The 14,943-nt window shown below is 65.2% G+C and overlaps 3 protein-coding genes across 3 annotated transcripts in view; 1 reads left to right on the top strand and 2 right to left on the bottom strand.

Annotated features, from left to right (window-relative positions):
* Nucleotides 1–1,336: 1,336 nt before the first annotated feature.
* CALML6 (calmodulin like 6) lies at nucleotides 1,337–2,663 on the top strand (the record flags this gene model as incomplete). The annotated part of the gene is made up of 5 exons (XM_082615813.1): nucleotides 1,337–1,606; nucleotides 1,944–2,118; nucleotides 2,221–2,365; nucleotides 2,442–2,542; nucleotides 2,617–2,663. 5 exons carry the CDS (start codon nucleotides 1,337–1,339, stop codon nucleotides 2,661–2,663), a joined length of 738 nt encoding a protein of 245 aa, XP_082471939.1.
* A 509-nt stretch (nucleotides 2,664–3,172) lies between these two features.
* On the bottom strand, nucleotides 3,173–5,782 carry TMEM52 (transmembrane protein 52). The gene is made up of 5 exons (XM_082613815.1): nucleotides 4,888–5,782; nucleotides 4,758–4,801; nucleotides 4,601–4,642; nucleotides 3,819–3,997; nucleotides 3,173–3,709 (listed from the first exon to the last, which is right to left on the bottom strand). The coding sequence occupies exons 1-5, from the start codon at nucleotides 4,951–4,953 to the stop codon at nucleotides 3,531–3,533; spliced, it is 510 nt and encodes a 169-aa protein (XP_082469941.1). The 5' UTR covers nucleotides 4,954–5,782; the 3' UTR covers nucleotides 3,173–3,530.
* Nucleotides 5,783–7,082: 1,300 nt separating this feature from the next.
* The window catches only part of CFAP74 (cilia and flagella associated protein 74), a 75,806-nt gene continuing 67,945 nt past the window's right edge, over nucleotides 7,083–14,943 (bottom strand). Inside the window, exons 26-39 of the mRNA XM_082615271.1 lie at nucleotides 13,976–14,252; nucleotides 12,795–12,893; nucleotides 11,850–11,989; nucleotides 11,065–11,199; nucleotides 10,799–10,908; nucleotides 10,615–10,670; nucleotides 10,386–10,505; nucleotides 9,970–10,125; nucleotides 9,175–9,301; nucleotides 8,894–9,048; nucleotides 8,507–8,639; nucleotides 8,135–8,265; nucleotides 7,787–7,921; nucleotides 7,083–7,590 (exon numbers count right to left, since the gene is read on the bottom strand). Of these exons, the coding sequence (XP_082471397.1) occupies nucleotides 7,489–7,590; nucleotides 7,787–7,921; nucleotides 8,135–8,265; nucleotides 8,507–8,639; nucleotides 8,894–9,048; nucleotides 9,175–9,301; nucleotides 9,970–10,125; nucleotides 10,386–10,505; nucleotides 10,615–10,670; nucleotides 10,799–10,908; nucleotides 11,065–11,199; nucleotides 11,850–11,989; nucleotides 12,795–12,893; nucleotides 13,976–14,252 (1,876 nt within the window). The 3' untranslated portion in view covers nucleotides 7,083–7,488. The remainder of the gene's footprint in view (nucleotides 7,591–7,786; nucleotides 7,922–8,134; nucleotides 8,266–8,506; nucleotides 8,640–8,893; nucleotides 9,049–9,174; nucleotides 9,302–9,969; nucleotides 10,126–10,385; nucleotides 10,506–10,614; nucleotides 10,671–10,798; nucleotides 10,909–11,064; nucleotides 11,200–11,849; nucleotides 11,990–12,794; nucleotides 12,894–13,975; nucleotides 14,253–14,943) is intronic.

The following is a 14,943-nucleotide window of genomic DNA, read 5'->3' on the forward strand; positions in this document are numbered from 1 at the left end:
CGGCCCGGAGCAACCAGGACAAAGGTAGGGTACCCAGAGCCGGTTTCCTCTTCCATCCTGGCCTGGGGCCGCTGGCCCGGTGCCCGCTGGAGCCATTTTGTCCCCGTCAGCACAAATCTTGCGGCCTCAGCAGCTGTCCTGGGCCTCAGCAGGAAATGTCCCTGTGGCTTCCATATTCTGGCAGGTGGAGGGCCAGCCAGGCCGGTGGGGTACAGGGCATACCTCGCTTGCTAGATTCATCAGGTGGCCATGGGGCCGAGGCAGATGTGTGTCGGCGTGCGTGACCCTGGGGGCCATGCACGGGGGTGAAGGGAACTAGTGGGGGCCTGTGACCATCGCTGGGGGCAGGAGCTGGAGCGGGGATGGGAGGAGCCCCCTCAGCCCCAGCTTGTAATCACAGACCTCCGAGTGCCGTGGCCAGGCCAGCAGGTCGCTGCCTGGACAAAAGCACAGGGACCTGGGCCCAGGGTCGGAAGCCAGAGCCGCCTGAGCGCACATAGGCAGGGGTGTGTGTGCTGCTGTGGCGTCTTGTTACTAAACAGCCAGGCCACGGGGCTCCCTCGGGAGCCAGCTTTGCTCTTCTGAGTGGAAGGGGGTCAGGTTTCCCTGAGAATAGCCCCTGACCGCCCAGAGGACACCTGGCTTGGCCTCCCCATGGCCAGTCCGGCCCCCGGGTCCCGTCTGCTCCGCATCCTCTCGCCCCTAGCTCGTGGCCAGCTGTCTTCTCCTGGGACTGTGGACCCCCAGCCCCTTCTGCACAGGGTGGCCAGAGGGGGACCCCAGTGCATTTGTTTATTGAATCTGTCTTTAGAGGGTGTCTGCAAAGTGCTGACACCATGCTGGGCCCTGGGTCCTTGGGGACGTGAGGGCGACACCTGGCCAGGGAGGGCCGTCAACAAGAACTCTCACCAAGAAGTGATGACAGCCCGTGGGGCCTCCCGCTGCACAGTGTGGGGGGGAAGGGGCTCACTGGGGAGAAGGGAACAGCCCCTCTCCTGCCCCAGCCCACGATGTCCATCCTTGCTGTGGCCCAGGGGGGCCTTGGCTGGGACCCAGGGTCAGAGAGGGATCTCTGGGGTGAGGGGCTGCTCAGGCCAGGAAGGGCCACGTGGGGAAGGGCCAACCTGTCCCAAAATAGGGCTGACAGGATCTCCTGGCCATAAAAGGCTCTTGGAATCTGGACCCCAGGGACCCCGGGCAGCTGGGCCCGCTAAAACTCAGCCGCCCCCTCTGCCCCTTGTACTCTGCCCAAAGCAGCTCCAGCGCCACCGTGCAGTGTCCCCTCAGCCGGCCACAGACATGGTAAGGCTGCTCCCGGCGCCCGGCAGAGCCCCCCATGGGCTGGGCTGGGCGGTCCGGAGGGAGTTGGAGGCAGTGCCTGGGGGAGAGAGGACAACAGGCAGGCCTCTACGCACACGGGGATCAGGCTGGGGCCGTGACCAAAGGTGGGAGCATCTCTGGGGACCTGAGGAAGACATCCAATGAGGCTGGGCGGAGAGCGCGGACTGGGGGGCCCGAGGCCGCGCCCTGCCAGCCACTGGTGCCGCCCTTGCTCTGGGGGCCAGGCCGGAGCAGCCCTTTCGGAAAGCGGCTGGGGCGGTGGCAGGTGGGGTGGCCCGGCCCTGGACTATCCCTCCGGGATGCCAGAACAGGCTGGGGCCTTCACCCTGGCCCCCAGATCAGGCTCCTCCCCTGTTGGTCCATGGTGTCCCTCCCCCGGCCTCACTGGCTGTCCAGTGCTGCCCCTACTGCACTCTCACATGGCTGGCCTGCCCCTACCTCGAGCGCCGTCCCCTCTGAGTGACCTCACGGAGCCCTGCTCTCCCCTCAAGACCCATCCCTGTGCGGCCTGGCCTCAGGCCTGCTCTGGGCTGGGGCCTCCAGCCTCCCCCGGACTGAGGGGTGGAGGGGCCCCTGGTAAGCCTGGGCCTGTGTCCCCACAGACGGAGCGCCTGACGGCGGAGCAGATCGAGGAGTACAAGGGGGTCTTTGAGATGTTTGACGAGGAGGGCAACGGGGCGGTGAAGACGGACGAGCTGGAGCGCCTCATGAGCCTGCTGGGTATCAACCCCACCAAGAGCGAGCTGGCCTCCATGGCCAAGGATGTGGACAAAGACAGTGAGGCCGCCAGGGGAAGCGGGGGTGGGGGGGCGCCACCGGGGTGTGAGTGGGGAGGGGCTCGCCGCCCTCACTCGGGCGCCCGCCGCTTGCTCCCTGCAGAGAAAGGGTTCTTCAACTGCGACAGCTTCCTGGCGCTGATGGGGGTGTACTGGGAGAAGGCCCAGAACCAGGAGAGTGAGCTCAGGGCGGCCTTCCGCATCTTCGACAAGGAGAGCAAGGGCTACATCGACTGGGACACACTCAAGTAGGGCCCGAGCCGGGCGCGGGGGCGGGGGCGGGGGGAGGGCCCGCTGGCTGCCGCTCAGGGCAGGCTCCTGCAGGTACGTGCTCATGAATGCGGGCGAGCCCCTCAGCGAGCTGGAGGCCGAGCAGATGATGAAGGAAGCCGACAAGAACGGGGACGGGACCATCGACTACGAGGGTGAGTGGGGAATGGGATCCGGGAGCCCCGCGGCCGGGTCGGGCCAGGCTGCTGACTTGTCCCTCTGCTCTCAGAGTTCGTGGCCATGATGACTGGGGAGTCCTTCAAGCTGGTCCAGTAGGAGCAGCCACTGCGGCCGTGGGAAGCCCGCTGCCTGCTGCCATCACCCTGCTGCCCACCCTGTCATCCATCCCACGCCAGCTCCGTGGCCAATAAACGCTCCAGCCAGACTCATGTGTGCTTCACTGTCCCCAGGCTGGAAAAAGGGGCTGCAAAGCTGCGGGTCTGGAGAAGGGAGAGGGTTCTCCTGAGCTGCTCATCACACTTGGGCCATCACTTCTGTGGGACACCTGACACTGCCTACAGCCCAGCTCTGGGCTCCGGACACCAGCCGGAAGGCCAGGCTGGGCATAGGTTGAGGACCACGTACTCACACTGCCTGCCTGCCCTGGGAGGCGGCTGCCCGAGGGCCCCTCCCGGAGCTCTTTCCTCCATATGGAGATCACTTAGATAGAAACTTTATTCACTCTCTCTTCAAAAAGCTGTAGACATCACAGCAGGCCCTGAGCCTTGAGGCTTAGGTCTGTGGGGCCTCATCTGGGCTGAGGGCCTGCTGGGCCTGGGCCAGGGGCCAGGGCTGAACGTAGCAGCGCGCGCGTGCGTGCGTGTGTGTGTGTGTGTGTGTGTGTGTCCAACACAGGGCCGGCTGGCTCAAATGCCCAGCGTTACATAGCAACGAGGCCAGGGCTGCAGCAATGTGCCGGACGGCTGGCCTTCCCGGGAGGGAAGGATGGTGAGGGTGGGCTGGGGTGCCCTTGCACAGTCCCCTGTGAGGACAGAGCGGCCGGTGGCATCGGGAGGCTCAGGAGAGCTTTCCTGCCCCCTCCGCGGGGCACCAGGGCTACAGCCAGGGGTGTTGGGCATTGCGGCCCCACTCCTGGGGCCCTGGAGGGGTCTCTAGGCATGAGGCCTCAGGGAGGGGGCTGGGCTACTGGGAGGGGGGTGGCTCTTCCTGTCTGGTTTTAGCCATCTTGACGGCCTCATCGTAGGAGGGCGGCAGCTCAGGGGCATACAGGCTGTAGGCAGGAGGGGTCACAGAGTCGAGGTCCAGCTCCCCAAAGGGCAGGGGCAGCCGCATGCCCAGCGGGTACTGCACAGAGCTGTAGGCTGCAGGGAACCAGAATGGGTTTGTGGGGACGGGTGGCTCTGGCCCTCACCAGTCCCCTGCCGCCCCTTCAGGCAGGTGGGCCGCCGGGCGAGGTCTGCTGGCACTCACATGACACAGTGCTGTGCATGGGGCTGTCGCTGTCCACGGGGATGGCTGTCAGGTCGCAGGGCTCAGGTGCTGATGGCAGGTGTGGCTGGGCGTGTGCCCGCTTCCAGAGACAACAGAACCGGACACAGCTGGCCGTGGCCCCACACAGCAGCAGCAGGAGGACAGCGAGCAGGAGAAGCCTGGTTGGGGGGGCGAGATCTGCCACTGGACCGACCCCCGGCCGCTGGCCGCCTGCTCCCTGGGGGCAGTCACAGCTCGGTTGCCCAAGACAAGGCGATGGATAGGGTAAAAGACAACCAGGGACTCTCTCTCCAGGCCGCAGACCTCCTGCCGGCCCGGCCTGGCCTGCTCTGGCTGTCTCTCCAGGGCTGGCCACAACTGGCCTTGGGCTTACTCCCAGGACACGCTGTCCCAGACCGACTGCACAGTCCTGTGCCCAGACCAATGACCATGTTCACAGGGGCCTCCCATAGGGGCGGGGAGCGAGGGAGTGGGAGGTGGGCAAGCAGGCTCCAAGGGAAGTCCTGCCAAGGGCCCCGGGGGTGTCCCTAGCCATGGGGGACTCAGGCAGGACCCACGCAGGAGGTCGCCCCTGGTGCTGGGGGAGGAGGCTGGTGTCGGCATGCCAGGCTCTGAGGGCCCCAGCGCCTTCCCACCAGCGGCCCAGGAGGGGGACAGTGCTGGCGACTCCTCAGCCGTGGAGCCAGGCGGGGTGGGGTTCTGGTGGGCCTGGCCCGGGGGAGAACCGTCGCACCCGGCTGCGCGCCGCGGCCTCCACTTACCCCACGTGCCACAGGCTGGTCCAGCGGGCCTGGGGCGGGCACCTGCGGGGACGGGGGCACCTGGAGCAGGCGAGGCAGGACCCGGCCGACCACCCCGCCCGAGCCTCCCCCAGGGTGGGGCCAGGCCCCAGCTCCCTCCCTCCCCCCCACCACTTACTGATCCGAGGGGTCGCAGCTGCCTTCCGCGAAGCCCAGCGCCACCTGTGGGGACAGGGGTGAGCCCGGGCCAGGGCGCGCCGAGCGCAGACCCGCCCCGCGGTGCACGAGCCGAGCGCCCCGCGACCTACCTGCGGCAGCGGCAGGAGAGGTGGCAGCAGCAGGAGCCCGCGGTCACCTAGGGCGCCAGCGAACATGCTCAGCGCCGACGGGAAGCGCGAGCCCACTAGCCTCGAGGCCTTATGGAGGCCCCGCCCCTAGGCCGCTCCCAGCGCCAACCCCGCCCCCTGAGACCGCGTCCATTGGAGGGCTCGCCCTGTGGCCACGCCCACGTGCCGCGCCCCTACCCTCCGCCCAAGGTTAGCCGCGCCCTTTAGCGGCTCCGACCCCGCAGGCTCTGGGCAGGCCCTAGATTCCCCCGCTCCAGGGCCCCGCCCACACAAGCCCCGCCCACAAGCCCCACCTTTTGGCCCTCCCAGCAGGTCCGTCTTGTCTGTGTTTCCTCAGCCTAGGATCGCGGGGTGGGGGGCGGTCTCGCCCCGTTGGCTTCTTGCAGTCGGGCTTGGGGTGGACCGGAGCGCACCCTGAACAGCTGTGGCCCGGTCTGCACAGGGTGTGGCCTCGGAGGGTGGCGGCCAGGACACACGTGGCCACGCCTCGCACACACCCCCGTGCTCAAGGTAAGGGTTGCAGCAGTCAAGACGCTGGGGCGTTCCTAGCGCGCTGTTCAACTACATTTAGTGTGCACACTCGCTGCGGGCGCTCGCTGACCTCTGCCTTCCGCTCCGCCATCCGGCGCTCAGGCTTAGGGAGGTGGTCAGCACGGCAAGGTGCAGGGTGGTGTGCCTTATCTGGGGAGGGTGGGAGGAGAAGCTACCCTGCGGTGTTTTTCTTCATTGCACTCAGGACGTACTCCACAAGCATCTCCCCACTGGAGGGGAAGTGACTGCAGCTCCTTGAGGGCAGGGCCTCCTCGGCTTGGCTCTCTCATGCCTGGATCTGCCAGGTACCTGCTCCATGATCTCTGTCCTGCCTCTGTCCTGCAGCTGTCCAGCACCTCCAGGCTGTACCATGGCCCCCAGGGCCCCTCCTGCCCACCCTGCTCCAGCCAGGCTGGCTGAGCTTGGCTCCTGGCCACCCTCTGCCTCCATTCTGCTTTGGAGGCCCGGCTCAGGAGTGGGAAGGAGGATGGGCACTGGTCCAGCCAGCAGGCAGGAGTGCAGGCAGGGCCTTGGGCAGTGAGGACCAGGGCCGGCTGGTTCTAAACCCTGAGAGCCAGGCCATGGTTTAGAGGAGAGTGGCCTGCCCCTCCCGTGGGCCAGCCTGAGGGGGAGGCAGGGGTCGTGCTCTCCAGGGAGGACCTCCTTCTGGGGCCTGGCCTGGGCTGCAGGACCCTGGCTTCTGTTCTCACCTAGTGAGAGAGCAGCCCCTGTGAGAGTTAGGAAAGGACCTGGGTCTGCCCACCAGACTGAAGTCCTGCAAAATGCTGCTCTGTGGCCACCGTCACTGGCTCAAGGTTAGGGAGATGGCAGACTTCCAGGCACCAAGGGCACCGAGGAAGTGGGGTGAGGGCTCCAGGCTGGTGTCCTGAAGCCTGTGCCCAGGAAATTCCCAGGATGCACCTTGCCCTCCACTCCTGCCAGGGAAGGCTGCGAGTGTTCGCCTGGGGGCAGGCACGGGGGTGGCGTGGGCGTGCTGGGCGTGCTGGGGTTTCCACAGGGGGCCCGGATGGGTGGGCTCTGTGGGGACAGTGTCTAACCTGCCACTCTCCAGAAGGCAGGGGCTGGGTGCAGGCACTATTCTGAGCTCCCAACAGGGTCTCATGGGCTGGGAGTTGGGGGGCTTCTCCCTTGAAGAGCTGGTCAGGACCCAGAAGGCTAAGCCCGGACTCACTTCAGAAAAGCGGAAAACCAAACTCCTGGGCTGGGTGTCCCCGGACCCTGGCTGGGCTGTGAGGGAGCACACAGTGAGGGCGTGTCCCCGACATGTGCTCATCGCTCCTCGCTTGGGGGCATCAGGGACCCTGGAACTTGGGAGGAGCAGGGGGGCCTAAGGGGCCGCCTGGGCTTTGGAGCCTGCTGGCCCCCTCCCTCCCCGGCCTCTCTGGGTGTGGGCTGGTCTCAACTCCAGCCCCGCAGCAAGCCACCTCCCCCCAACACACACAGCTGTTCCCCCGGGGCTCAGTCTTCCAGGCCGAGTTCACTGTTTTATGGACTGACTTGTGAGGGAGGGTGGGGGCAGGGGCTGCCCCCCTGGGCCTGTGTCCCCATCTCTCCTTCACAGCTCACCGCAGGGCTCACCGCGGCCCACACTGCAGGCCTGGATGCACAGGTTCACACAGGGTTTATTGACAGGTCGGCGGGCGCAGCTCTTCCCCCCACCAGGACCTTGAAAGGCTGGGCGGGTGCTGGTGGGGCTGGGGGCTCCGAGGGGTTCAGGCTGGGAGCAGGTTGTGGTCAGGACTGGCCTCATTGCCGGTTCTGAGTGTGGGGCTGGGACAGGAGCTCTTGGCCCCGGATTCACTGGAGACAGGGCAGCAGGAGGTGGCCATGCCTGTGGAGCTGGGGTGCCCCGGCCATGGGGCCATGCAGGGGGCCAACCTTTTGAAGCTGCCCAGCAGGGATGTCCGGGTCCCAGGCCCCTGGGTGGCTCTGCTGGTTCCACAGACCGGGGGAGGGCTTTGAATGTGGCAGGAAGATCTGAGGGGGCTCCGTGGAGAGACTCCTGTGGCCTCAGGGGCCGGTCACCACCTGTGCTACTAAGAGGACCTTGTAGGTCTCCTTCACGTCCCCCCTGAGCTGCAGCAGGGCTGACACCATGAGTGGGTGGTCCGGCTGGAAGGGGAGAGGCGGGGAAGGAGGGGGACCCTCAGTCAGCTGGCACAGCGGACAGATGTTTTCTGGCCGTGGCGCTGCCCACCTCACCCGCCCAGGGCCCCCCTGCAGTCCCCTCCCTGGGTGGGGGCAGGGCTGTCATCCTGCCCAGCCTGTGGCTTTCGAAGGCTCCCTGGCCGCCGTCCAAGGCACCTACATCAAAGTCGATGGGTGGCATCCAGGAGATGCTGATGGTCTTGGTCTGGCCGCGCTCCACAAAGCCCTTGGAGGGCTCGATGGTGAAGCCCTTGTGCTGCAGGGACACGATGCTGTCCAGGCTGAACTCGACAGTCTGCAGGCATTGGCGCTGTCAGCAGGTGGGCGGGCACAGCTCCCGGGAGGCAGTGGGACTGGGGATGAGGGAGCCCAGCACCTGCCCTCTCAGCCCTGACCAGCAGGCTGCACACCCCACACCTATCGGGGGGCAAGGCCAGGAGGGGCCTGGGTTGCCCAGGCAGTGGTGGATGCAGAGGTGCCAGGCAGGCCAGGGAAGTGCTGTGGTCACCTTCTTTGGGGACAGCTGGGTGGTCCGGATGCAGCCCACCTGCAGTTCTCGGGTGGCAGGTGGGGCCGGCGTGTCCGTGTCCAACTGGACATAGACCAGGGTTACCAGGATGGGCTTCAGCTCCTCAGCTTCTGGAGAGGGAGGGCCTGGCTGGGGGCTCAGGGCAGTGGGGGTACCACCAAGGGAGTGGGGGAGCTGGGTCAGGCAAGGATAGTGGGCGGGGCTGGGCGAGGATAGCTGGCTTTGGGGGATGGGCCAGGAATGCCGGCCCTACATGCAGGCCCCCAGGGCCAAGGGTGCGGTCAGAGCAGGACTGGTCCTCCTACTGCCGCCCCGCCCCTACTGGGGCTCCCAGGACCTCAGAGGGCTCACCCTGTCTGCGCTCGGGGTGGAAGGCAGGGATCACGGTCAGGGACTCCACAGGCACATCCAGGGGGTCTCCGCCCTCCACAAACATCATGTGCTCGCGGGCCGCGCCCTTCAGGAGGATCTGGTGGGAGATTTTCTGGGGGCAGGAGCATAGCAGACTCGGTCCACGACCCTGCGAATGGGGCTCCGGGAGTGGGCAGTGCTGGGGTGCAGGCCTGTGGGACCCGGGACTCTGGTCTATCCACCTCATGACCCCCAACCTGATGCAGAGCCCCCAGGCAACAGGCCTCCAATGTGGGGCCGTTTGGGGGAGGGCGAGGGCCTCAGACACGCGTATGCGGGCGGGTTGGGCCAGGAACAGGGGTCCAGGCTGGGCTCCTGGAGCTGCACCTTTTCGAAGAGCACGACCTGAAGCCGGTCAGAGAAGTACAGGCTCTCATGGTCTGGGCTGAAGGTCACGGTGAAGTCCTGCGCCCTGCCCGGCTCCATAACGCCCTGCACCGGGACCACGCTGAACACGCTCTGGCCGCTGTAGTTCTGAGTGCCTGGGGGCAGGGCGGCCTGGCAGGTCGGGCTCCCCCTGCAGCGCCCAGCGCCCCCCAACCCCGCGCCCCCATGCCCCACACAGGCCCCCGCCAGCAGCGGTCACCACCCCAGCCGGCCAAGCTCACCCACGACTTCCGTCCTCTGGGCCGGGGAGGCCAGGAACTGCGGCAGCCCGTGCTGGTCTCCGCTCCTGGTGGAGAGGCTGTCCAGCTGCATGCAGAACTTGATGGGCAGCGGGGAATTGTTCTGCAGCTGCAAGGAGCAGGGCTCAGTCACTGGACCAGCTGGACTGGCCAACCGATGGACAGGCTGCTGCAACCAGGTCTCAGCTCCCTGCGCTGCCGCTGGGCCACACCCTGGGCGGTCAGGCTCAGGCTGGCCTTCGGCCGGAGCAGCATCCCTGCCCGGGGTTCTTCTCCGCCCTCACCCTCTTCCCCTGAGAGCACCCCATCCCCCCATAAAACATTTCCTGGAATCCCTGGCCCGGGCTCTGCTGTCAGCACCTGGACTAAACCGGGCAAGGAAGCAGGTGTCCTGTGGGTGGCTTCATCCTAAGGTTGGCATGTCCCTCAGACACTGGGGGAGCAGTAAGAGCCAGGCGTGCCTTCCTGCCCCGGCTGGGGAGCCCACACGGCCCCTGCCCTGGGCTGTGCCTGAGCTGAGCGCCCCCTGAGCCCAGGTGGGGCAGTCCACGCAAAGGCCGTGAGGCAGGAGGCCCGGGCAGCAGAGGCACCGGGGAGGTGGGGGACGAGGGTGTGCACCCTCAGCTTCTCCTGCTAGAGAGGGCCGTGGAGGTGACCGCTGCCGGGGGGTGGGGTGGGAGCGGCCTGCACCCGCACTGGCTCCCTGACCAAGGCAGGGCTGACCCCTTCCTGGGGCACGACCCCTCCCAGGAGGCGGGGCAGGCGCCATGTCCCCACCTTGAAGCCCGCGGAGGTGGATTCTCCGGCCATCGCGTAGTCCATATTGAGGACGCCTCCTTCAATGGAGCACGTGGTCACGGACGCCACGCCTGTGCCCACGAGGGCCAGGGAGAGCGTGCCTCTCTTGGTGATGACCTCCAGCATTTCCTGGGCCTGGGGAGACCACGTTCCTTAGCGTGGAGCAGACACGTGTCAGAGGCAGGTGTGGGGGCTCCGTCTCGGAGCAGCTGGGTCGGGGCGTCGGGACCTAAGATGGCTTGGAGCTCCCTGGCCTTCTCCTCCTTCCAGCGAGGCCAGGGCCCCGGAGGGCCAGCGGCTCCCCGGGCCTGGGCACTTGGCAGGTGTGCAGAGTGGAGAATGGGGCCGTGGAGCCCCAGGGCTGCAGCCTGGCTCAGGGTGGGCCTAGGACTCACCAGGACGCTCTCACGGGGGGAGAAGGACAGCTGCAGGGCCCGGGTCTCTCCAGACGCCAGCTTGCTGACGGGTTTCAGCAGGACAAAGGGGCCGCTGGGGTTCAGCACGGAGTACTCCAGCTGACGGCCCAGTGTCAAGGACGGGTGACAAGCACGGGGCCGCAGCCCTTCACCAGACGCCCTCGTCCCCCTGCAGCAGGCCGCCTGGGCCAGGTGTGGACAAGGATACATCGAGACCCTCGGGGGAGATGTTCTGGATGGAGATCTTCTTTATGCCGCGTTGTCCTGAAATGGGGGAGCCGGGTCACTGCCCGGGCCCGGGGGTGGGGCATGGGAGCCCAGGCGGCAATGGGGTGCCTGGGTCCCTATGGGTGGGGGCTGGCCGTGGGGGGCTGGGCCCGATTAGAACACACCTACAGCGATGTCGCCAAAGTCAGCAGTGGTCTTGCCTTTGTCGGACGTCACCACAACGGATGGTGCTACCGCTGGACACCACAGCTCCAGGTACACAGTGTTGTGGGGGCTGAGATGGCGGGTAGCTGCTGAGGGCCAAGTGGGCGCCGCATGCCCCGCCCTCTCAGCCTGACCCCATGCTGGCCCCACCCAGATCTGGGGGGTTGCAGAGCGGGCACAGTGACTTCTTGGCCGACCACGCCCCACCCTGCCCAGAGCACCGCACCTGAAGCGCAGGGGTTCCGTCCCCTTCCTGTCTTTGGTGTCGCCACTGGCAACAACACAGGGGACCACGAACTTGTCAAACTTCCCCTGGAAAGATCTGGTCAGGGTGGCCCGCGCAGCCTGGTACTCCTGGGAGCTGCAGTGGAACCGGCAAGGTGCTCTCACACCCCTGTCCCTAGGCTGCCCCCAGCGGCCCAAGAGGCCCCGCGCTGCCTTCCATGGAGGGGTCCATAAGGCCAAGCCTGCTCCCCAGGGCCCTGGGCCAGAGGGTATGGGGTGGCAGCCTTGGGGGGCCACGTTGTGGCCTAGGCTGTGGCTGTCCCAGTTTTGTCTGACCAGCTGGTTTTCTCACCCCTTCCCTGGTTGCTGTGGCGGCCTCCCCCCTCCCCTAGGGTCTGGTCAGGCACCTAACCAGAGAGCCATGTTCCTGGAGCCACAGGCAAGGGTCCAGGGCTGGCAAGTGGCTCAAGCCCATTGGAGTTCTCTGGAGCTCGTTTGGTAGCTGGGGAGGCTGGGGTTGCTGAGCTGGGAACATGGGAGTCAGGGGTTCAGCATCTCCCCAGCCCCTGGCCTGAGGTTGTTCACAGGGACCCTGGGCCCTAGGGCCCCAGGGGAAGGAGGTGAGCAGGTGCCCAGGAAGGCAGAGCCTGAGGGGACTCAAGGCAGCTCCTGGTTCCAGCTGTACCTGAAGCCAGCCCCACCCCGGCCTTCCAGTCACAAGGCTCAAAACAGCTCGGCTCCAGGTGGAGGAAGTCTCTGTGGGGGGCAGCCTTCTCACGGGCCCACCTGGGCGTGAGGTCCTCTTTCTGCAGCTCCAGGGTCTGGGAGGCAGAGGCCTGGAACAGCCGGTCTCGGTTCTGCAGCCGCAGCATGGAGAAGGACTGTCTCCGCTGGTCCTTCCTCTGGGTGGCCGTGTCCTTCTGGGACTGCGAGGTGGGAGGCCAACTGTGGAGCTGCCCCGGGGACTCTCCTCCCGGCAGACCGCCCAGGGTAGGAGCCCAGGGTCCCAAACTCCAAGCGGCTCCCTGGGGGACACCATCGGCAGGTGCGGAGACCCCAATGTCTGTCTTTACCATCGGGGAGACCGAGGTCCGGGGCGGGGCAGGGCGGAGGGCTGGCCGAACTGGGGGTCCTGGTCCCTGTGCTTTGCCCCCAGCCTCACTGCCCTGCCGGCAGGCTGCAGGCCCTGCCCCTGCTCCTGCGCTTGCTATGACAGCACGGGTGCTCAAGATCAGGACCCAGAGGCCGTGGGGAGTCGCGGGGCTCTCTGCGTCCCCATGGCAGCAGCAGGCAGGCCCTGGGCTGTGACTGCCCAGCTCTGTTGGACGTCCTTTCCCGGCAGGAGCCTGGTGGTGGCTGCCTCTCCAGGCCTGAACTTGCTAGGATTCACAGGCCCCTTTGAGGGTCATCTGTTCCCCCTCCATTGTAAGGGCAAGCCCCCTGCTAACCAGTGCAGAGGGGCCTGGCCCACCCTCCTGGGACCACCGTCTGGGGATCCACCTCGCCTAGCGATGCTTTCAAGAGGGGAGGGAGGAGCTTTGCCAAGAAAAAGTGTTAACCTCTTGAAACAGTTCTACACACACAAGGCTCCAGAAAAGTCTGCCCAGGGCTCCTGACCCCCGGCCCCCCAGCCTCAAGGTCGGTGGGGTTTGTTCTCAAGACTTTGTGCAGCAGCCTGGTGCGCAGTGGGCAGCACACCCCCAGGCTCCCCCCTCCCCCCCAACCATGTACCAATTTGGCCTCAGCTTCTTTGGTCAGGGCCTGTAAGGCTTCCTGGTGGATCAGCTCGCTGGGCAGCACGGGCCGGAAGGCCACCCGGACCAGGCACCTCTGTGGAGAGAGAGGCCGGAGGGCAGAGGGGCCCCTGTGGGTGCCCCCCAGCACCCTGATGCCGCCGCCGCCGGGATCCTCTGGTCATGCTCTTGGACATCCTGGGGTGATACCCCATCTCTTTTTTGGGGTCTCAGCTTAGACGAGCCCTTCTGGAAGGTCCTTCCTGACCTCTGTCCCTGGAAGTTGAGGTGGCTGCAGACATGATCACCAAGCCCCTCTCACCATGCCGGGGGGGGGGTGTCCTGTGATGGACCAGCCCACTGCCCACGGGGCATGAGTGAGAAGGGGACGTTTGTGTTCAGCCACTGAGACTTGGGGGTGAGTCCCTGCACCCTCACCTGTTCCCCTTTCTGAAGCATGTCCACCTTGCAGTCCACCCCCTGGGACAGCCCCAGGTCCCAAAGGGGGTTCACTCACCACGGCCTGCCCCGTGCTCAGCGCAGCAAGGGAGCAGGGGTGGGTAACGGCTGCAGTAACCCCCTTGGAGAGGAGAACCATGACTTAAGCTGAATTTGCTAAGTTTAATAAAATGCATTTCAATACTCACTTACTGAAACGCTGCCAGCGTCCAGGACCTGCATGTGCCCCTCCCCACTGAGTCCCCTCACAGTGGCTGTCACCCCTGACCCTTGAAGGTAAGGAATTCAGCTCAGAGAGGCTGTGATGGCCCCAGGGAGCCTCTGCCTCCACGCCCAGGCTCTTTCTGCTTTATCAGCAAAAGCAGTGGTGGGGAAACCTTTCGCCAATCAGCCAGTGGACAGGCACCCTGTGCTCCTGGTGACCAGGTGCTGTGTGGCCTCTGTGCCCATCTGCTGTGAGATGCAAGGGCTGCACACCCTCCCTCAGCCTGAGCTGCTGGAGCCTCCAGCCAGGGGCCTGTGGGGTCAGCTGCCCGTGGGTGCCCCACCTCTGGGGCCAAGTTGGGCTGGGCGGAGGGCACCGTGGCCTGCTTGGGTCTGATAAGCATCCAGGTTGATCTCCACGTCTGCTGTCTGGTTGAATCGTTGCGGTCCAGGGAGAGTAGAGACCGGCCCCCTGGGCTGGCCCCGCCCCGGCCCACCCGTGGGGCCCACACCCACCTTTCCTGGCCACACGGTGCCCACCGAGGGTGAGATAGTGATGGGGGAGTCTGGGGGCAGCAGGAACTCGAAAGATGTGGGCCCCACGGGGGATGCGTCCTCCAAGCCGATGCGGGGTACCGAGGGCGTCGGCGGGTTCACACTCAGGCGGGAGTTGATGACGTACAGGGTGGCCACCGACGTGTCGTACAAGGAGGTGGCCGCAAACTTGACCTGGTAGTGGGACAGCTCCAGGAGCGGGTGGACAACCACAGCCCGGCACGTCAGCTTGAAGCACCTAGAAATGACAGCGTGGGCAGCTCAGCTCAAAATTTTAGTAAATTTTGAAAATACTTTGTGCCCCTGTGCACATTTTAATTAGATAGTTAAAATTTTAATCACAAGTTTAAACAGTTGCAAAGCAGGTAATTTCTGGCTTATTTCCTTAAATATTCACTGACATTTAAAAAATAAAACTGATAGGGGACTTCCCTGGTGGCCCAGTGGTTAAGACCCTGCACTCCCAATGCAGGGGGCCTGGGTTTGATCCCTGGTCAGGGAACTAGATCCCACATGTTGCAACTAAAGATCCTGCATGCCGCAGCTAAGACCCGGCACAGCCAAATAAATAAATGTTTTTAAAAACCTGATAAATTACTCTTTAAATATAAACATGGGAATCTATATACCATAGTGAATTGATTCTTTTTTTTTTTTTTTGGCTGCGTTGGGTCTTCGTTGCTGCATGCAGCTTTCTCTACTTTCGGCGAGCGGGGGCTACTCTTCAGTTGTGGTGCATGGGCTTCTCATTGTGGTGGCTTCTCTTGTTGCAGAGCACGGGCTCTAGAGCACAGGCTCAGTAGCTGTGGCGCACGGGCTTAGTTACTCCGCGGCATGTGGGATCTTCCAGGACCAGGGCTTGAACCCGTGTCCCCTGCATTGGCAGGCGGATTCCCAACCACTGCGCCACCAGGGAGACCCCGTGAATT

Source organism: Mesoplodon mirus (genome assembly GCF_964341445.2).
Source record: "Mesoplodon mirus genome assembly, chromosome: 3".
NCBI classification, from domain to species: Eukaryota; Metazoa; Chordata; class Mammalia; order Artiodactyla; family Ziphiidae; genus Mesoplodon; species Mesoplodon mirus.